General features: G+C 43.4%; 1 protein-coding gene across 1 annotated transcript in view; it reads left to right on the top strand.

The window, feature by feature from the left end:
• Positions 1-272: 272 nt before the first annotated feature.
• The window catches only part of LOC119901320 (sodium/glucose cotransporter 4-like), a gene marked incomplete at its 5' end in the record, with an annotated part of 36,678 nt that continues 19,449 nt past the window's right edge, over positions 273-17,501 (top strand). Inside the window, 2 exon segments of the mRNA XM_038716948.1 lie at positions 273-408; positions 3,219-3,326. Of these exon segments, the coding sequence (XP_038572876.1) occupies positions 273-408; positions 3,219-3,326 (244 nt within the window).

Genomic DNA, 17,501 nt, shown 5'->3' with positions numbered 1-17,501 from the left:
GCAATCTATACAAGATCATTGTAGGGGATAGAAGAAGAAGAGCACAGGAAGTGCATGTTAGAGGTTAGGAGTTAGAGGTGTTATAAGAGGAAGTGTTCTCGGAAGAGATGAGTTTTCAAGGGCTTCTTGAAGTTAGAGAGGGTCTTGAAAACTCATCTCTTAGGTATTAAATTGTGATGGTTAGGGGTAGGGTCTAAGTAATGCATTTGGTCAGTGACAAAAATGTGTGTGTGTGTGTGTGTGTGTGTGTGTGTGTGTGTGTGTGTGTGCAGGTTATAGTCCAGAGGTCTCTGTCAGCCAAGTCTTTGTCTCATGCCAAAGCAGGCAGTGTGTTGGGAGGCTACCTCAAACTGCTGCCCATGTTCTTCATTGTCATGCCAGGCATGATCAGCCGAGCACTATTCCCAGGTCAGTCTGTCTTCCTTTGTCTGTTGGATTATCATGTCAAATATTGAAAGGTTGTGCATATTTGATCATTACCCTTACACCAGCCAAAAGATTTTCATTTACCAAAATATACTGAAGCAGTTCTCAGGAGCATGACCACACCTCAATCATGCCAATCCCAGCATGTGTCCTATTGTTATTATTGTTATTATAATCATTATCTTTACAATTGTTATCATTAACACTACTATAAATATCTGTACCATTTTTCATTTAGTCTGTACCTCTGTGTGTATATTGTGTAGGCTGCCTCCCTCCCCTCTCTCTCCTTCCATCCCTCTCTATTTTTTTTGTTCCTCTCCTGCCCTCTCTCTCTCTCTCTCTCTCTCCCTCTCTCTCCTTCACCCCAACCGGTCGAGGCCGATGGCCGCCCACCCTGAGCCATGGTTCTGCTCGAGGTTTCTGCCACTTAAAAGGAAGTTTTTCCTTGCCTCTGTCTCCTAGTGCTGCTCTTGGTGGGAACTGTTGGGCTTCTGTAAATAGCATCATAAAGTATGGTCTAGACCTGCTCTTTTATGAAAAGCACTGTGATGGCGCACTCCCAGCAGTCCACTTCCAGCAACCACAGCAGCCAGCTTCAGTCGGTGCTTTAGGCACCAGGGTACCAGCACCCCCTGCAGCCCATCTCCAGGCTGGCACTGGGATGTCAGAATCTTCAGCATCTTCAGCACACTAATCTTTACTAGTCCAAGCAACTCATGTCAGTTTGAACCTTCTGCACTAGGATGCTGGCTCTCAGCTTTCCTCCACAGCCTTGCAGCAGCAAGTTCTTTCCGGATTAACTCCAGTCTTACCTCTCAACTCATTCCAGCCAACATCCCCCTCGTCCACAGCTAATCCTCCCATTTGTCTTTCGAACTCTTTCACCTCAAAGGGAGAACATCCACCCATTCCAGAGAGCTTACTCCCACAGAGTTTGTATATGCTTTCTCTCCATTCACAACTTCCCACCTGCTGGCAGGTAATGAACAATTATATGGACATCATTCTGAATATGGATTCAGTGGTTTCTACCGAAACAACATCCTTCGTTGCCTTCAAAAGCCACAGCCCGTCTTCAGCAGTTCGATGAGGCATACTCTGGCATATTTGACTTGGCATATGAAATGTGTTAGATTCTTCATTATAGCTAATTATCCGCTATACATTTAATCTTCAGTAGTTCTGTTCAAGCACTTATCATTCTTTTAGCAACTCTCACTTAATCTCACAGTTGTTTTCACACTATTCAGTTTTGCTAGCTATCGTACTTTAGCTTAGTATCTAGCGATGGCTTCGTTCTCTCCCTCTCATTCTCCTGTTTTCTGTTGCTCTGTTTCTCAAATGTTTAGTTATTCTCTCTGCCTCTTTCTCTTTTGTGATAATGGTTCATGTAACATTTGTTGTTAGTCATTAGCCAGCCGCCAATAGACAGTGCGGACCAAGTAGCTTCTGTTGGCTGAGTGACTGTCTGAAAGAGGAATAGCCCTAAGCATAAGCCCACGCTTCACCACCGACATAGCCTCTTAATAAAGACAGATTGTTCATACAAAGTACCTTTTAATTTTGATGATTGTAACTGACAACTAATGAAAACCCCAAAATCAGTATCTCGGATAATTAGAATATTACTTAAGACCAATACAAAAAAAGGATTTTTAGAAATGTTGGCCAAGTGAAAAGTATGAACATGAAAAGTATGATCAACCTGCATTGGGGAAAAATAGTGTTTCTGGGATGGGCATCACTGATTACTGAACAAAAGCACAACTTTATTCACAGATTTTACTGAAACTGGATCATATTTGATGGAAAATATTTTCTGGTTTTTCCAGATGTTTCCCGGCTGCTCTGCCTCAACCCTGTGATTTACTGTCTCCCCTGATGGACAGATAGCTTTACTTGTTGGTGTAGCAAGTCAGCTAACTAGCTGCCATTATGTAATTAGCTCAGTTTACCTGCAGCTACAGGTCAAATTAGCTTACTCTGCCTGTACTGGGAGCTCGGAACACTGGAGTGTGTGTTTAGGTTTACACCTTTATTCAAGCACTGGAGGTTTGGAATGATTGCTGGGCAACGAAACTGCGCTCAGCAGCCTCCAAGTGAACACGGCATGAACAGGACCAAACACAGTCTCATTAGTTGACTCAGCCCTGAGATGACAAGAGACAAACCGGCAAGAAAACCACCTTCGTACTGCATTCCCAGTGGTCAGACTGGCCTCCGTCGGTCTCGGAGCCTGTGTACGGTCTCAGGCTGTTTTCACTCACTGGGAACTGGAACCAGTCCGCACACACTGCAACAAATCCCTCCCTAGCTTTGTGTTTTTACAGGAAACATACATGGAAATAGCAAATAGCACTCCGTTTTCTGTTTCATGGAAACTTTCTGCTTAAAGTAATCCCTGTGAGTAGTCCCTGTTTTTACAAAATGTACCTGTAATCTGATTACGTCTTTATTTACTGTAATGTAACGGAATACAGTTACTTTATTTTTGTATCCTGATTACATAACGCCGTTACATGTAATCTGTTACTCCCCAACCCTGGTCTTGTACAGTATGTACAGATGATATAGGTTGTGTGGCTGAAGCAGAGTGTGTGGAGCTTCAGTTGATTGCTCCAACATTGCTTACCCTTAAGTAGTGGTGAAGCTAATGCCTGTGGGTGAAATGAAGATAAATTCTGGTTGTTGTGTATTTTGACAGAGAAAAGTCTTAGTGATTGCCCCTTTATATGCCCCTAAGGTTTTACATGTTTTATTCTCTTCTTTGTGGTTGTGTGTGTTTGTAGATGAGGTAGGTTGTGTGGCTCCAGCAGAGTGCCAGAGTGTGTGTGGAGCTTCAGTTGGTTGCTCCAACATCGCCTACCCTAAACTAGTGGTGGAGCTAATGCCTGTGGGTGAGTCACACAGACACACACACACACACACACATTTTATTTGATTCCACAATACAGTCAAATTTCATCAGGAATCGAAACAGTCCAGCATATTCAAGCTGATCACACTTCATCATGGGTGTACAGTTTTCAAGGGAAAAGAAAGCAATTCTCTTCCTTAAAAACATTTGGGGGGGCGGCGCGGTGGTGCAGTGGTTAGCACTGTCGCCTCACAGCAAGAATGTCGTGGGTTCAAACCCTGGTTGCCCCGGCCTTTCTTTGTGGAGTTTGCATGTTCTCCCTGTGTCCACGTGGGTTCTCTCCAGGTGCTCCGGCTTCCTCCCACCATCCAAAAGACATGCAAGCTAGGTTAATTGGTGTCTCTAAATTGTCCTTAGGTGTGAGTGTGAGTGGTTGTCTGTCTATGTGTGGCCCTGCAATGGACTGGCGACCTGTCCGGGGTGTACCCCGCTTTTCGCCCAATGTCAGCTGGGATAGGCTCCAGTCCTCCAGCGACCCTGTACACAGGATAAGCGGTTGACAATAGATGGAAAAACATTAAGGGTGTGGAAAATAATTGATTTTTAGATGCATTGCGATGCGGACTTGAACGATTATGAATCGATTCACAAATGTCAATAATTGATTATCTAGAGGTTAATTGATAACATAATATTGACAGAACAAAAAGGCGGAACTCAGCGGAAGTGCAGCTCCGGACCATCTGTGCGGTGCACACAACGGAGACGTGTGGTTCTTCCTGTTTAGCCAATGACAGGCAGTTGTTGATTGAGTGACAGCTGCTACTAAAATTTCACATGATGAATAAAATTAATCAAATAACTCACATTAATAATTTTCATCCGCACACTGTGAAGCACGGTAGCGCTTAGCGAGCGTCCTCTGGTCATTCTTCAAATGACAGCTACGTGACAGGCAGCAGTAGGAGACGGTGAAAATGAGGAGGAAAACATGAGCGCTACGTTTCAGCCTGGCTGTAAATGTACAGTGTAGGTCACAGTGTGTCCGTTAATTAAAGTCTGTCTGTTGTTTTCCAACTGCTAGAAAGGCAGTTAGTGATAGCAAACATCTCATCTTCAGACTGCGGTCTGGAAGCTGAGCAGGATATTTGGCTGCTGTAAAGTTAGTTTGTTGTCATTCATCCACATATCGAGTACACAAATGAACAAATTGCTGTTTCTCAAGGCCCATGGTGCTCAATACAAGATTACAATAATCAACTTACAGGACAAGACACATATTACATATTACTACAGTATACGAGACAACATACTCTATACTATAGCTCAACTCTTCGCCATGACACAGGAAGTTGTTGTAACTTCAGTGTATATGCTCACATCTGCACCAAACTGTACATGTAGGATGAGAGTCCCGCCCTGAACACATGTACATGCTGACATTCACCCACAGTCATAGCGCCACCTGCTGGCAACAGGAATTGACTTTTAACGAAGCAGCCCCCGCCGTACGTGCACGAATTTTCTGTAGTACGTGTATCTTGTCCAGACGCACAAAAAAGCCTCTTGGAGTGATGCCCTAAAACCAACAGGAAGTCGGCCATTTTGAATTTTACGTCAAATTTTGGATGATTTACACACTTCGTACTTTAACGAACTCCTCCTAGGGATTTAGTCCGACCGACTTCAAATTTGTGCTGTGCCTTCTAAAGGCATTGAAGATGAAAAGTTGTGCTATCTGTGAGTTTTTGTCAATGGCTGTGTCCGTGGCGTGGCGTCAAAGATCAACTCTTCGCCATGACACAGGAAGTTGTTGTAACTTACGTGTACATGCTCACATCTGAACCAAACTTTACGTGCTTGATAAATCTCCCACCCCGCAGACATCTACACACTAATACCCATTTATATACATAGCGGCAAGTGCTATGTAGCTCCACATAGGGGACACAGGAAGTGACATATAACAAGTACATGCGGCGTCTGAACCGTGTAGCAAATTCACAGTCGCACCCGGACGCGCTACAAGTGCGAGGGCCCGCCCAACGCTGCTTGCAGCTTTAATTGTACTTAATTCTCCACCTTTATTTTAGGGTTTACTCACTAGCCTACTTGAATCTGCTCTCTTTGCCTTCAGTTTTAATATTCCCACACAACACACCTGTGCTATAAACACAGCAGCTTGCCCTACCTCTTTCTTTCTCTCTCCCAGTATGTGTCGGCCCTGTTGACTTTTCCAATCTTCAGTGGGCTGTTTTATAAAGTGGATGAAATGACACAGCACTTGCGATTTCCACCTGTGATACCGTTTTCAGCTACAGGTGTGCAGAGAAGGCTTGTTGTTAATAAGGAAGCCTATCGAAACTGAAACCCAGTTAAATCAAAATTCCCGTGCTTGGGAAATATCCACCGTGTCTGCATCTTATGACGTAGGGCTAATACATAGCATCTATTGTGTTTCTCTGCAAAGTGCATAAAGGGGTTGCCAAATAAACTTGGCCGGCCGTTTTGTACCTGATTGGCCCGCCCAAGTAAAGCCTATGTGTTAGAAACACTGATGTTACTATAAATCTGACATGTGCCAGAAATGCTCGATGACCAATTGGCCCCTGCTCCATGTGACTGCTGAAATGGAATAGTACTTTGCCAGCTGTTTGGTCTTTTTTTTTGCGCAGTCCATGGACAACCAGCCTGTTTACATGTCATAAACTGCAAAAAAATAGAACAATAACACACACACACACACACACACACACACACACACACACCCAAACATTGGAATAGCTTTAAAGGTTCAGTGTGTTATATTTCTGAGGATTTATTGACAGAAATGTCTGTGAAGGTTCTCTGTCATCCAGGTCATAGTTATCCAACGAAGGTTGAGGTCAAGGACAACTGGACTTGGTTGAAGAAAAACTAGAAGATGTTTCGTCCCTCATCCAAGAGACTTCTTCAGTTCTGACTGACTGGTAGGGAAACTCAGCTATTTAACCTCTGTGGGATTGTTAGCTAGGATCATCGATACTGCTGGTTTGTTAGTGCTCCTGGCTGTGGTAACAACAGTTGTCATGGTCATTAGAACCACCCGTGGCCAAGTCTGAACAACCATCGTTGGCATCTTCACCTGAGGCAAAGAGGAAATGCTTGTTCAGTTTCCTGGGAAGTGATGAAAGGACAACATTGTAAGTGGGTGATAAGTGGTGGCGTAGACCTCCTTCTCTGTTCAGCGACAGCTTCTCACCCCAAGTGTAAATAGCTAGCCAGGAAAGGATAGCCAGGGGAAATTCAAACAACAGAAACCACCTAAGATTTAACCTGAGATGCCGACAATACAAAATCCTACCCAACAGCTTACACTTAAGCTCCACGGTGAAAGGACAGAGAGCAGATATAATCTTAGAGAAGGCAACACCAGCTACTGAAAGAGAGAGTGAGACAGATCCATTTCACCATTGAAGCCCTGAACAAGGAATCAGGCAACTTACACCAAAAACTTGAAACACATCCGCCCAGTACAGTACTGGAAAAGGCCATGCATTTCTTCAAGAAAGCACAGTTATCTCAACACAACACGAGCAAGAAAAGACAGACCCAAAAATTCCAAAACCTACAGGCAAGAGTCAGCAATGCAAATGCAAACAAAACAGGAGAATTGTCTTGGAGGATAAGGATGACTACCCTACAACATGGGAAACAGATAACAGATGGGTGAAAAACTTGTCAGATAGGGAACTCACCAAACCAGAGTAAGAAGTTTTAGCCAAAGGATTAAACTTTGCCATCACACCACAGCAACTACCTATAGTGGACCTCATCACAGCTACAGAATCGGCCATTAGGAAAAACAAATTAACCGAAACAGAAGCAGAACAGCTCAGGCTAAAGGTATCGGCAGCCCTTTCTAATGCGAAGGCCCCCCTTCAAACCTCACCATACAAGAAAGAAAAGCCGTATCATCACTGAGCAAGGATCAAAACATCACCATCTTACCTAACTTCAGAAAGAAAACTCCATCACCCAGGTACAGTATTACCATTTGCATCCTGGAGAAGCCAATCCTTGCATATATGGACTACCCAAAATACACAAAGAAGGAGCCCCACTCAGGCCGATTATCAGCAGCATCAACTCGGTCACCTACAACATTGCCAAACACATATCTACCATCTTAGCCCCTTTGGTTGGTAACACGCCCCACCATATCCAAAACTCCATTGACTTTGTAAACAAAGTTCGAGGACTGAAACTGGACCCAGATGAAATCATGGTGTCCTATAATGTGACCTCTTTGTTCACCTGTGCATCCCCACCATGGAGGCAGTAGAATCCTACTAAAAGACAACACCCTGGACAGCAGAACCAGTGTCAGCCCTGACCAGATCTATAAATTACCCGACCAACACCTATTTCCAGTACAATGGAGGATTCTACAGACAAAAGTATGGCTGTGCCATGGGCTCACCAGCGTCACCCATTGTGGCTAACATCTACATGAAAGATGTGAAGGGAAAAGCCCTCAACTGCTTCAAAGGTACAGCACCGAGCCACTGGTACAGATATGTGGATGACACTTGGGTCAAAATTAAAACCCAGGAAGTGCAACTCCGTGGATAGTAACATCAAGTTCACACGAGATGTCCACAACAACAGTATGGCATTCCTGGACTGTGCTGTACACATTGAAGAGGACAGGAGCCTGCAAATTGGGTTTTACAGGAAACCCACACACACGGACCAATACTTGCTTTTTGATTCCCACCACCCACTGGAACACAAGCTAGTCATCAGAACCCTGCAACATAGAGAGGACCACATACCAACAAATGCAGAAGCCAGAGAGAAGGAACAGAACCACCTGAAGCGGGCACTTACAGCCTGTGGATACCTTAAATGGACCTTTGTGAAAACAGCCAAATCCAGGAAGAAGACCAAGACTACAGGGGATGAGGACAAGAAGGTCAAATGCAAGAATATTGTGATTCCATACGTGTCTGGAGTATCAGAGAAACTCAGGGAGGATTTTCAACAAACGCCACATCTCTGTTTTTTTTAAACCCAAGAACACACTAAGACAGATACTGATACACCCCAAAGACTGCACACCCAAACACAAGAAAAGGAATCTAGTATATGTGATCCAATGCAGTGAGGAATGCACAGAACTGTACATTGGGGAAACTAAACAACCACTACACAAACGCATGGCTCAACACAGAAGGGCTAACTCCTCAGGTCAAGACTCAGAAGTTTACTTACATCTGAAGGATAAAGGACACTCGTTTGAGGACCACCAGGTGCACATTTTAGACAGAGAAGATGGATGGTTTGAATGAGGTGTCAAGTAAGCCATTTACACCACGCCACCACTTATCACCCACTTACAATGTTTTCATCACTTCCCAGGAAATTGAACAAGCACTTCGTCTTGGCCTCAGGTGAAGATACCAACAATGGTCATTCATTGTTTGTGGTTCTAATGACCATGACGACTGTCGTTACCACAGCCAGGAACACTAACAAACCAGGTCGATCCTAGCAAACGATCCCACAGAGCTTAAATAGCTGAGTTTCCATACCAGTCAGTCAGAACTGAAGAAGTCTCTTGGATGAGGGACAAAACGTATTCTAGTTTTTCTTCCACCAAGTCCAGTTGCCCTTAACCTCAACCTTTGTTGGATATTGACAGAAATGCAATATAATATCCATAACTATGTTTTCAGTGGTGTGTAATAATAATAAAGTTTTTATTACCTTAGAATGAGCCATTTATATCTACATAACCGCGGGCACCCCCTTCTATGGACGTTGCAGTATTGTGTCATTTCTACAATAGCCGACTACGGACACACAGCGCCACCGGGCCCATTTCGGCTGCGTTCGAAAAGTCTTTTTTGCTTAGGAAGGTTCCTAATTGAGTGAAGTGAACCAGAAGTATTTCAGTGGCAGCCATGATAAGAGCTGTTTGAATTCTCTAACAGCTAAGGAAAGGTGCCTCAATGCTTCCTTTCATATCTCCTTTAGCATAGGGTAAACCTGACCATCCTTTACGAAAGGAAAGGAGAGAATGCCGTCCCACAATTCCTTGCGGCGGCAACATTTAAAGCGGTGCACGTTCTCAAACTCAAATGATAAAATCCATCAACCACATTTAGCAAGATCCTTGCAATACAGATGCACATGATGATACTTTAATAAGACTCACACTTACCTTCTTTCTTTTGGCTTTTTTTGTAATCTGATACTGTTTCAACACCGTTTTATGTTTTGGGTTGTTGAAATAAGCCATTAAGTGTTTTCTACAATAAAAAAAAAATAATTCACCAACCATGATGGATAAAGGAGGCTGATCACCATGTAAGTTACCATTGGCTATTAAGCCTTTTCTCTCTTATGCCATAACTTGCTAATATGCATATATCTTAAACTGTCAACAGTAACTGAGATCCATGCGAGCTGTTACTGGTCTTGTAACCTGATCAAAGTTCAATTCAATTCAATTCAATTTTATTTATATAGCGCCAAATCACAACAACAGTTATCTCACAGCGCTTTTCATAAAAGAGCAGGTCTAGACCGTACTCTGTGATGTTATTTACAGAAGCCCAACAGTTCCCACCAAGAGCAAGCACTAGGCGACAGAGGCAAGGAAAAACTTCCTTTTAAGAGGCAGAAACCTCGAGCAGAACCATGGCTCAGGGTGGGCGGCCATCTGCCTCGACCGGTTGGGGTGAGAGAGAGAGAGAGAGAGAGAGAGATGTAAGGAGAGAGAGATGTAAGGAGAGAGAGAGAGGGGGGAGGGAGGCAGCCTACACAATATACACACAGAGGTACACACAGTGAAGGTAATGCTGCTATAGACCAAATGAAAAATGGTACAGATATTTATAATAGTGTTAATGGTAACCATCGTAATGTTAATGATTATAATAACAATAATAACAATAAGACTAGCAACAATAGTCGTTGTAGCAGAGGGTGTCGAGCAGGAACACGGGGGCAGCAGGTGACCCACAGCCACAGCTCCAGACTCCACAGCTCCAGAGCCAGAAAACCTGCAGGAAGTGATAGGAGGAGAGAGGAGAGAGACGAGAAAGCACAAGACTACCAGAAAGGGGAGAAGTTGTGTTAGTAACATGCAATAATGGGATAAGGTTGCATACAGAGGGAGAGAAAGTAGAGGAGAGAGAGGAGCTCAGTGCATCATGGGAAATCCCCCGGCAGTCTAGGCCTATAGCAGCATAACTAAGGGATGGTTCAGGACTACCTGAGCCAGCCCTAACTATAAGCTTTATCAAAGAGGAAAGTCTTAAGCCTACTCTTAAATGTGGAGATGGTGTCTGCCCCCTGAACCCAAACTGGAACCTGGTTCCACAGGAGAGGAGCTTGATAGCTGAACGCTCTGGCTCCTAGTCTACTTTTGGAGACTCTAGGAACCACAAGTAACCCTGCATTCTGGGAGCGCAGTGCTCTGGTGGGGTAGTAAGGTACTATGAGCTCTTTAAGATAAGATGGTGCCTGACCATTAAGAGCTTTGTAGGTAAGAATAATAATTTGAGTTCAATGAGGATAATGTTGCAGCGTGTAGCCTCACGTTATGTACTGCAGCCTTCAGCAAATTAATTTTACTTCAGTCACAGATGCTGACACCCTCGCCTTCATAAAGGCAAAAATCAAGCTGGATAACCTCTACAGTAGGCGTTTCTCACACACTGATTTATTTGTGGCGGCCTGCCACATTATCAACACTGATTTTCGATTGACTTTGTTGCTATTTAAAATGGGTAAAATTGTATTTGATGACAGAGCGCTGCACAGCACATATATTCTCTCAGTATCTCCTCTCGCTCCGTCGCTCCCTCCCTCTCTCTCTCTCTCTCTCTCTCTCTCTCTCTCTCTCTCTCTCTCGGCACAGTTACGCTGTCATTCTGTGGCAGTTGGGATTCATGTTGATAAATACGACTATGGGTGGGCAGGAGGATTAGTGTGAGCAAGCATTCTCAATGTGACAACTCTGTCCTTTATTTAGTGACTAGTAGGCTACCTTATCTGCCTTTTTGCTATCTTGGTTATTAAGTAATATATTTCACCGTGTTGTCCACCTTTAGATGGCCTGCATTACAACAACATGGGGCGCAGTGTCAAAGATGCGCTTTTTGTAGTCCATTTTCAGATCATTTTTGTTTCATCACGGCAGGTCACGTAAGTAAAATCCACCGTCGCATAATTACGTCGCTTAGAAAAGAGAAAAGTCGGATTCTCTTAGACCTTACGGATTCTCTGTTATGGTTGCGGACAGAACAGACCCAAACACAATGCTTGTCAGTTTACAAAAGAGGTTTATTGAGGGAAAAAGGGGAGTCGGGAGGTGAGATGAGGTGAACAGGACGCCGGCAGACGTGGGCACAGAGGGCCGAGGAGCAGGCGGGGCTGGCAAGGCTCGAGCAAGGCGACTGAGAGGGGGCTGGAGGCCGAGGCGAGGGGAGAAGGCAGGTAGGCAAGCCCGGCTGACTAACTGGATGGCGGAGGTGAGTGGACCTGGCAGGGAGAAAGAAAAGACAGGGTTAGTCTCGGGAGACAACAAGTTAGGGAACAAGGTATCTGAGAGCTTGGAACATAGAAGTGGCACCAGGACTGGAGCGACGACGATCAAGCGAAGATGGAGTGGAGAACCGGGGTAGAAATACTGTTGAAGATGAGGCTGATGGCAGGCAGGTGTGGCGGGCGGAGGTGGAGGTTGATGAGACACAGGTGCGGGTCATCAGCCGGGCTCCAGGGCGGAGAGGGAGAGAGCACACACAGAGGGAGAGGCGAGGAGACACGGGGGAGAAAACAGAAATGCGAGACGAAGTAAAAAAGGAACAAAAGAGCACAGGGCACTCACCGTCAGCTGGGCTGCCACCGCAACATTCTCCTTCACATCAGCACAAGACTACCGGAAAGGGGAGAAGTTGTGTTAGTAACATGCAATAATGGGATGAGGTTGCATACAGAGGGAGAGAAAGTAGAGGAGAGAGGAGCTCAGTGCATCATGGGAAATCCCCCGGCAGTCTAGGCCTATAGCAGCATAACTAAGGGATGGTTCAGGACTCACCTGAGCCAGCCCTAACTATAAGCTTTATCAAAGAGGAAAGTCTTAAGCCTACTCTTAAATGTGGAGATGGTGTCTGCCCCCTGAACCCAAACTGGAACCTGGTTCCACAGGAGAGGAGCTTGATAGCTGAACGCTCTGGCTCCAAGTCTACTTTTTGAAATAGGCTACTACAGATAGTTAATATTAATGGCTTCACACTAGCTAGTGTTTTCCATAGCCAACTAAATTATACCCTTTCTTTTATCTCAAGTAAACGTATCTTAAGTTCAGCAAGTAACAGTCATTACAGCAACTTACAGTTTCACTCTGTATCACTCACCACATTGAATCGTCCTTAACCATGTCCGTGTGTTGTTGTGTCTCTCTCTCTGTGTAGTAACATTGCTTGGCAGCTCCGCAGAGCAGCGATGAAAGGCAGCCTCCCTCAGAAAAAATCTAAATCTAAATCTAATAATTATTTTTGTTATTATAATTTGGGGGGGCTTAGGACCATGTTAACGACGTCCATGTTGGCCACAATATGAAAAAGTCTCCTGCCTTGTACAGCAAAGGAAACTAACACAATGCACATGACTCCTTCTGTGCACAACTCTTTAGAAACTTAGAAACTTTAGAATCTTAGTTTAATGTGAAGATTTTTTTAATATTGTGTTATGTATTATAAATTTGTGTCAAAATGTCTGGAGCTGAGCAGAACATACCAGTTTTTTAACTCGCAGAAGAGCTCACTTTGTTTTTTACTTTATCCACACAAAAAATATATCACATCGTTCACAAATGCCTTCTGTTGCTGCTGGTCAGGTCATTTTGCCGATACAACCTATAGTTTAATCTCTGGTGAGGTTTGTTTGACAGAAAGTTTTCCTATCTGTCTCTATTGTAGAGCTGGTTACCTTGGTGACGTAGATGATTAAAGAACAAAGGACTGGGTCCTCTGTTCTGATTGGTGGACGGAAGTTAAGCTATTTTCTGAACACCTTGTCTGTGTCCTCTTCACTGAACACACGCACACACATGAACACACTGACAGACACAAAGCACACGCACACACACACACACACACACACACACTAATACACTGACAGACACAGCACACACACGCACACACACTAATACACTGACAGACACAATGCAGACGCACACACACACACACTAATACACTGACAGACACAGCACACACACGCACACACACTAATACACTGACAGACACAATGCAGACGCACACACACACACACTAATACACTGACAGACACACACACACTAATACACTGACAGACACAATGCAGACACACACACACACTAATACACTGACAGACACACACACACTAATACACTGACAGACACAGCACACACACTAATACACTGACAGACACAATGCAGACGCACACACACACACACACTAATACACTGACAGACACACACACACTAATACACTGACAGACACACACACACTAATACACTGACAGACACACACACACACTAATACACTGACAGACACACACACACACTAATACACTGACAGACACAGCACACACACTAATACACTGACAGACACAATGCAGACGCACACACACACACACACTAATACACTGACAGACACACACACACACTAATACACTGACAGACACAATGCACACGCACACACACACACACACTAATACACTGACAGACACAGCACACACACGCACACACACTAATACACCGACAGACACAATGCAGACGCACACACACACACACACTAATACACCGACAGACACAATGCAGACGCACACACACACACACACTAATACACTGACAGACACAGCACACACACGCAAACACACTAATACACTGACAGACACAATGCAGATGCACACACACACACACTAATACACTGACAGAAACAGCACACACGCACACACACTAATACACTGACAGACACAGCACACACACTAATACACTGACAGACACTAATGTCGTGTAAAAATTCAAGACTTGGCCAGATAAGAAAGCTTGAACCTTTACCAACATTTTTATTATCAACAAAAACAGACACCAATTAGAATACAAAAGTTCCACCGGAGTGTGTCAGAGATCTGTGCAAAATAGAGCCCCATTCTGTTACCAGAACAGAGACCCGAGTCGACATGAAAACCATGTAACGACTGACTTTAACCTCCTTTTGGACCTCCTTTTATAGCTCTGTTTCTTGGCTTCACATCATCTCTTGGCTCTCTTTCCTACTGCACCTGAGTCTTGGAAAGTCCCTGACTGCCTGCTCCTCCTCTCTGTGTCTTTTGCATGCACTTGATCATGCCATTTCATCCATAACCTGACTTTTGTGGAATAAACTGGTGTTGTTTGTGCTCCGTGCTAGAAACAGGACATTCTTACTGTGATGGACTATATTGATGTATGTTTTGTAATACAATTTGCACAAAATCTGCTTCTATATTTTCCTTTGCAGGCTTTTGATGCTGCCTCACTGTGCTCCCTCCCTTTTCTCCCAAAGCACATGAGCTTGCTCACACAAACGTGTGCCTGGGCAGTACAGAAAGGAGCACACACACTCAGAGTTGTAGAGTTTTCACACTGTGATCCTAACTTTACACTATAAAATAACACTTTACATGATGACAATGTAGACCACCATTGCTCTAGTAATTAATGATAACAATTTAGGCTATAATGCTCCAAATTAATTCACAACACTCCCTCCTCTGAGGCTGTAAAGCCTCACACTTCATACACCAACACTGTGACCACTGAAAATAGGCGGCCTATTGCATTTGGCATATGAAACCTATTTCTCAGACTTGTAGACCTTCAAGAAAATACCCAAATTAGTGTTTACACATTGTGAAATAATCAATAATCATGCGGTGGGGTGTTCCTGTTTCTAACACATTTGAGCAAGTTATAATGACAAGGATTTCCATTACTCCTCTCTCCTTATTACCCTTTAAATGAGTTTCCCTTTAAATGAGCTTAACATATTAAACTACCTATACGTGCTATAATATAGTGAGATATACCTTGTAAATGGTTTACACTCGTGAAACAAATAATATCTTATGCAGTGAGCTGTTCTTTTCTTATATACTTTAGCAAGCTAACAATTATAACAACACCTAATGTGTTGAAAGGCACACATCATCAAAACAATCACATGGTACATAGTGAACTTTCCAGACATAACAGTGTTTCAACAATCATTCATGTGACACTTCAGAATGGTGCAAAATGTCCAATAAACATGTATGATGTCCATTTTGAAAGTTTAGTCCATGGTACTGTGGAACTCTTTTTTGGCACTCAGGTTTCTTGGGGAACAGACTGGGTACCAATTTGAGGGCGCTCAGTCGTTTGTAGTTTCAGTCTTGTTCTTCCTTTTGCTGGTTCACTTGGACTCATAGCTGGTGATAGTCAAAGTTGCCTCTGTGGTGGTGCAGGTCGCGCTTGATCTTGCCTGCTGCTGTGTCTGCCTCACAAGGCCTCATAGGAGGGTGGCCTCCTCTGGTCTTTGACTGGCTGTGAAGAATTATTAAGCTTGCTTGCAACTGTACTTGTTACTATTACCAATAAGTGAGCTTTATCCTACTGTTTGTAGTTTGGAGACTTTAACTATTGTTTCTATCTGTGAGTAAAATATCAATCTTTTTCAACATGAGTTTGCTTCCTAGATATTATATTTGCTTGCAATTTAACCCCTCTAACATCCTGTATATCTGTGTATTGAATTACATTGCTATTGGACGTACAAATAGTAAATCTTGAAACACTCCATTATTCATTAGTGCACTACAATTCTTCCATACTTCAAATTAGTTTACTAATAATACCTACAAAAACAGAAAGAAAACATAGATTAACACAGATGTTCAACAAAAACAAAAAGAAAACATAAATTAACTCAGGTTTTCAGCATCACACGTGTCTCAGGTTATCATTACAGTTGCTTGGTTGTTCCTGTGGAATACATGACAACGGTCAGTCATGATTTGATACTCACAATCATCAAATTTAAGCATGCAGTAGCAATGTGCTGCTGAAATTGCTTTATAAAGGCTTCAATGAGGCTTCTCCTTTCGGCCTCTTTAAAATCAAGCCTGAAAGGTTGCCTGTCATTGTATTTGCTACATCAAGGAGCTCTGCGCTGGCTGTTCCTCTGCACAAATCCAGAGCAGACAGTGATCTCTAACAGTTATAATATAAAAATAATCGCACTAGATTCCCTTTTTCTAAAAACTCTGTTTAAAAACACAAGGAATGCCTGATGTTCTGATCCCTTTTTGCTGAAATTTAGTAACAGGTGGCTGCTGGAGGAGAGCAGGACACCAAAGTTATTAACTCAGTATATTTGTGTTAATGAATCAATTATTAATGACATATCTTGCTATTTTATAGATCCTGAGCTAACCTTATTCTGTTCTTCTCCTACAAATTATCAACACTCCTACTCCCAAACTCTTGTGAGGTCAGTCTTCAAACAGTTCTTTTTCAGCAGATGTTGCAGTTTTTTCTCCCTATTTTCCCTTCATTCTGAGCTTTCTCTATCTCTTATCTGACGTCTTTTATTTTATCTTTAACTACTGTGGTGTATAACATATGTGCATTTGACCATTACAGTTTAACATAATGCTCTGCAGCTGGTGAGAGGAACAGTGAACCCTTATGGGGAAGTAATGATTGATGGGTGTGCAAAGAGTGAACCCTTCTATGGAATTTGACCTCTGACCCAGTGGTAGGGGGAGTAGAGATTAGTGTGTATGAAGGGACTGTGCCCTTATATGGTTTTTAGCAGAGACCTAAACATGTCCTATATAAGCTGTGTTCGATGTACAGAGAGACAGAGTGGCCATCGGGCTGGGTCACTCTCCAAGCTGCTGCAGAGCTTGTAATTGATGCTGAATTCTTTGATGTAATAAACTTTTATAATCAAGAACAGTGTCAAGCGGATTTCTTCTCAACACATCATCGCAGCATTATCGTTCGGACACCACACTACTTACTACTACCATTTAATTTCACCTGATGTTTGCCTCCCAGGACAGCCATCGCACACTCACTGCGAGCAAACACTTACTCTCTGGAAACTTTGGAATTTGGACGGCATTCATGCCTCGAAAAAGAAAAAGACAGTTA

Source organism: Micropterus salmoides, unplaced genomic scaffold (genome assembly GCF_014851395.1).
Source record: "Micropterus salmoides isolate LMB-PRFRI ecotype aquatic unplaced genomic scaffold, ASM1485139v1 Ms_hic_scaffold_13, whole genome shotgun sequence".
NCBI classification, from domain to species: Eukaryota; Metazoa; Chordata; class Actinopteri; order Centrarchiformes; family Centrarchidae; genus Micropterus; species Micropterus salmoides.
Note: the sequence above shows the minus strand (reverse complement) of the source record. Positions and strands in the feature narration are given on the sequence as shown.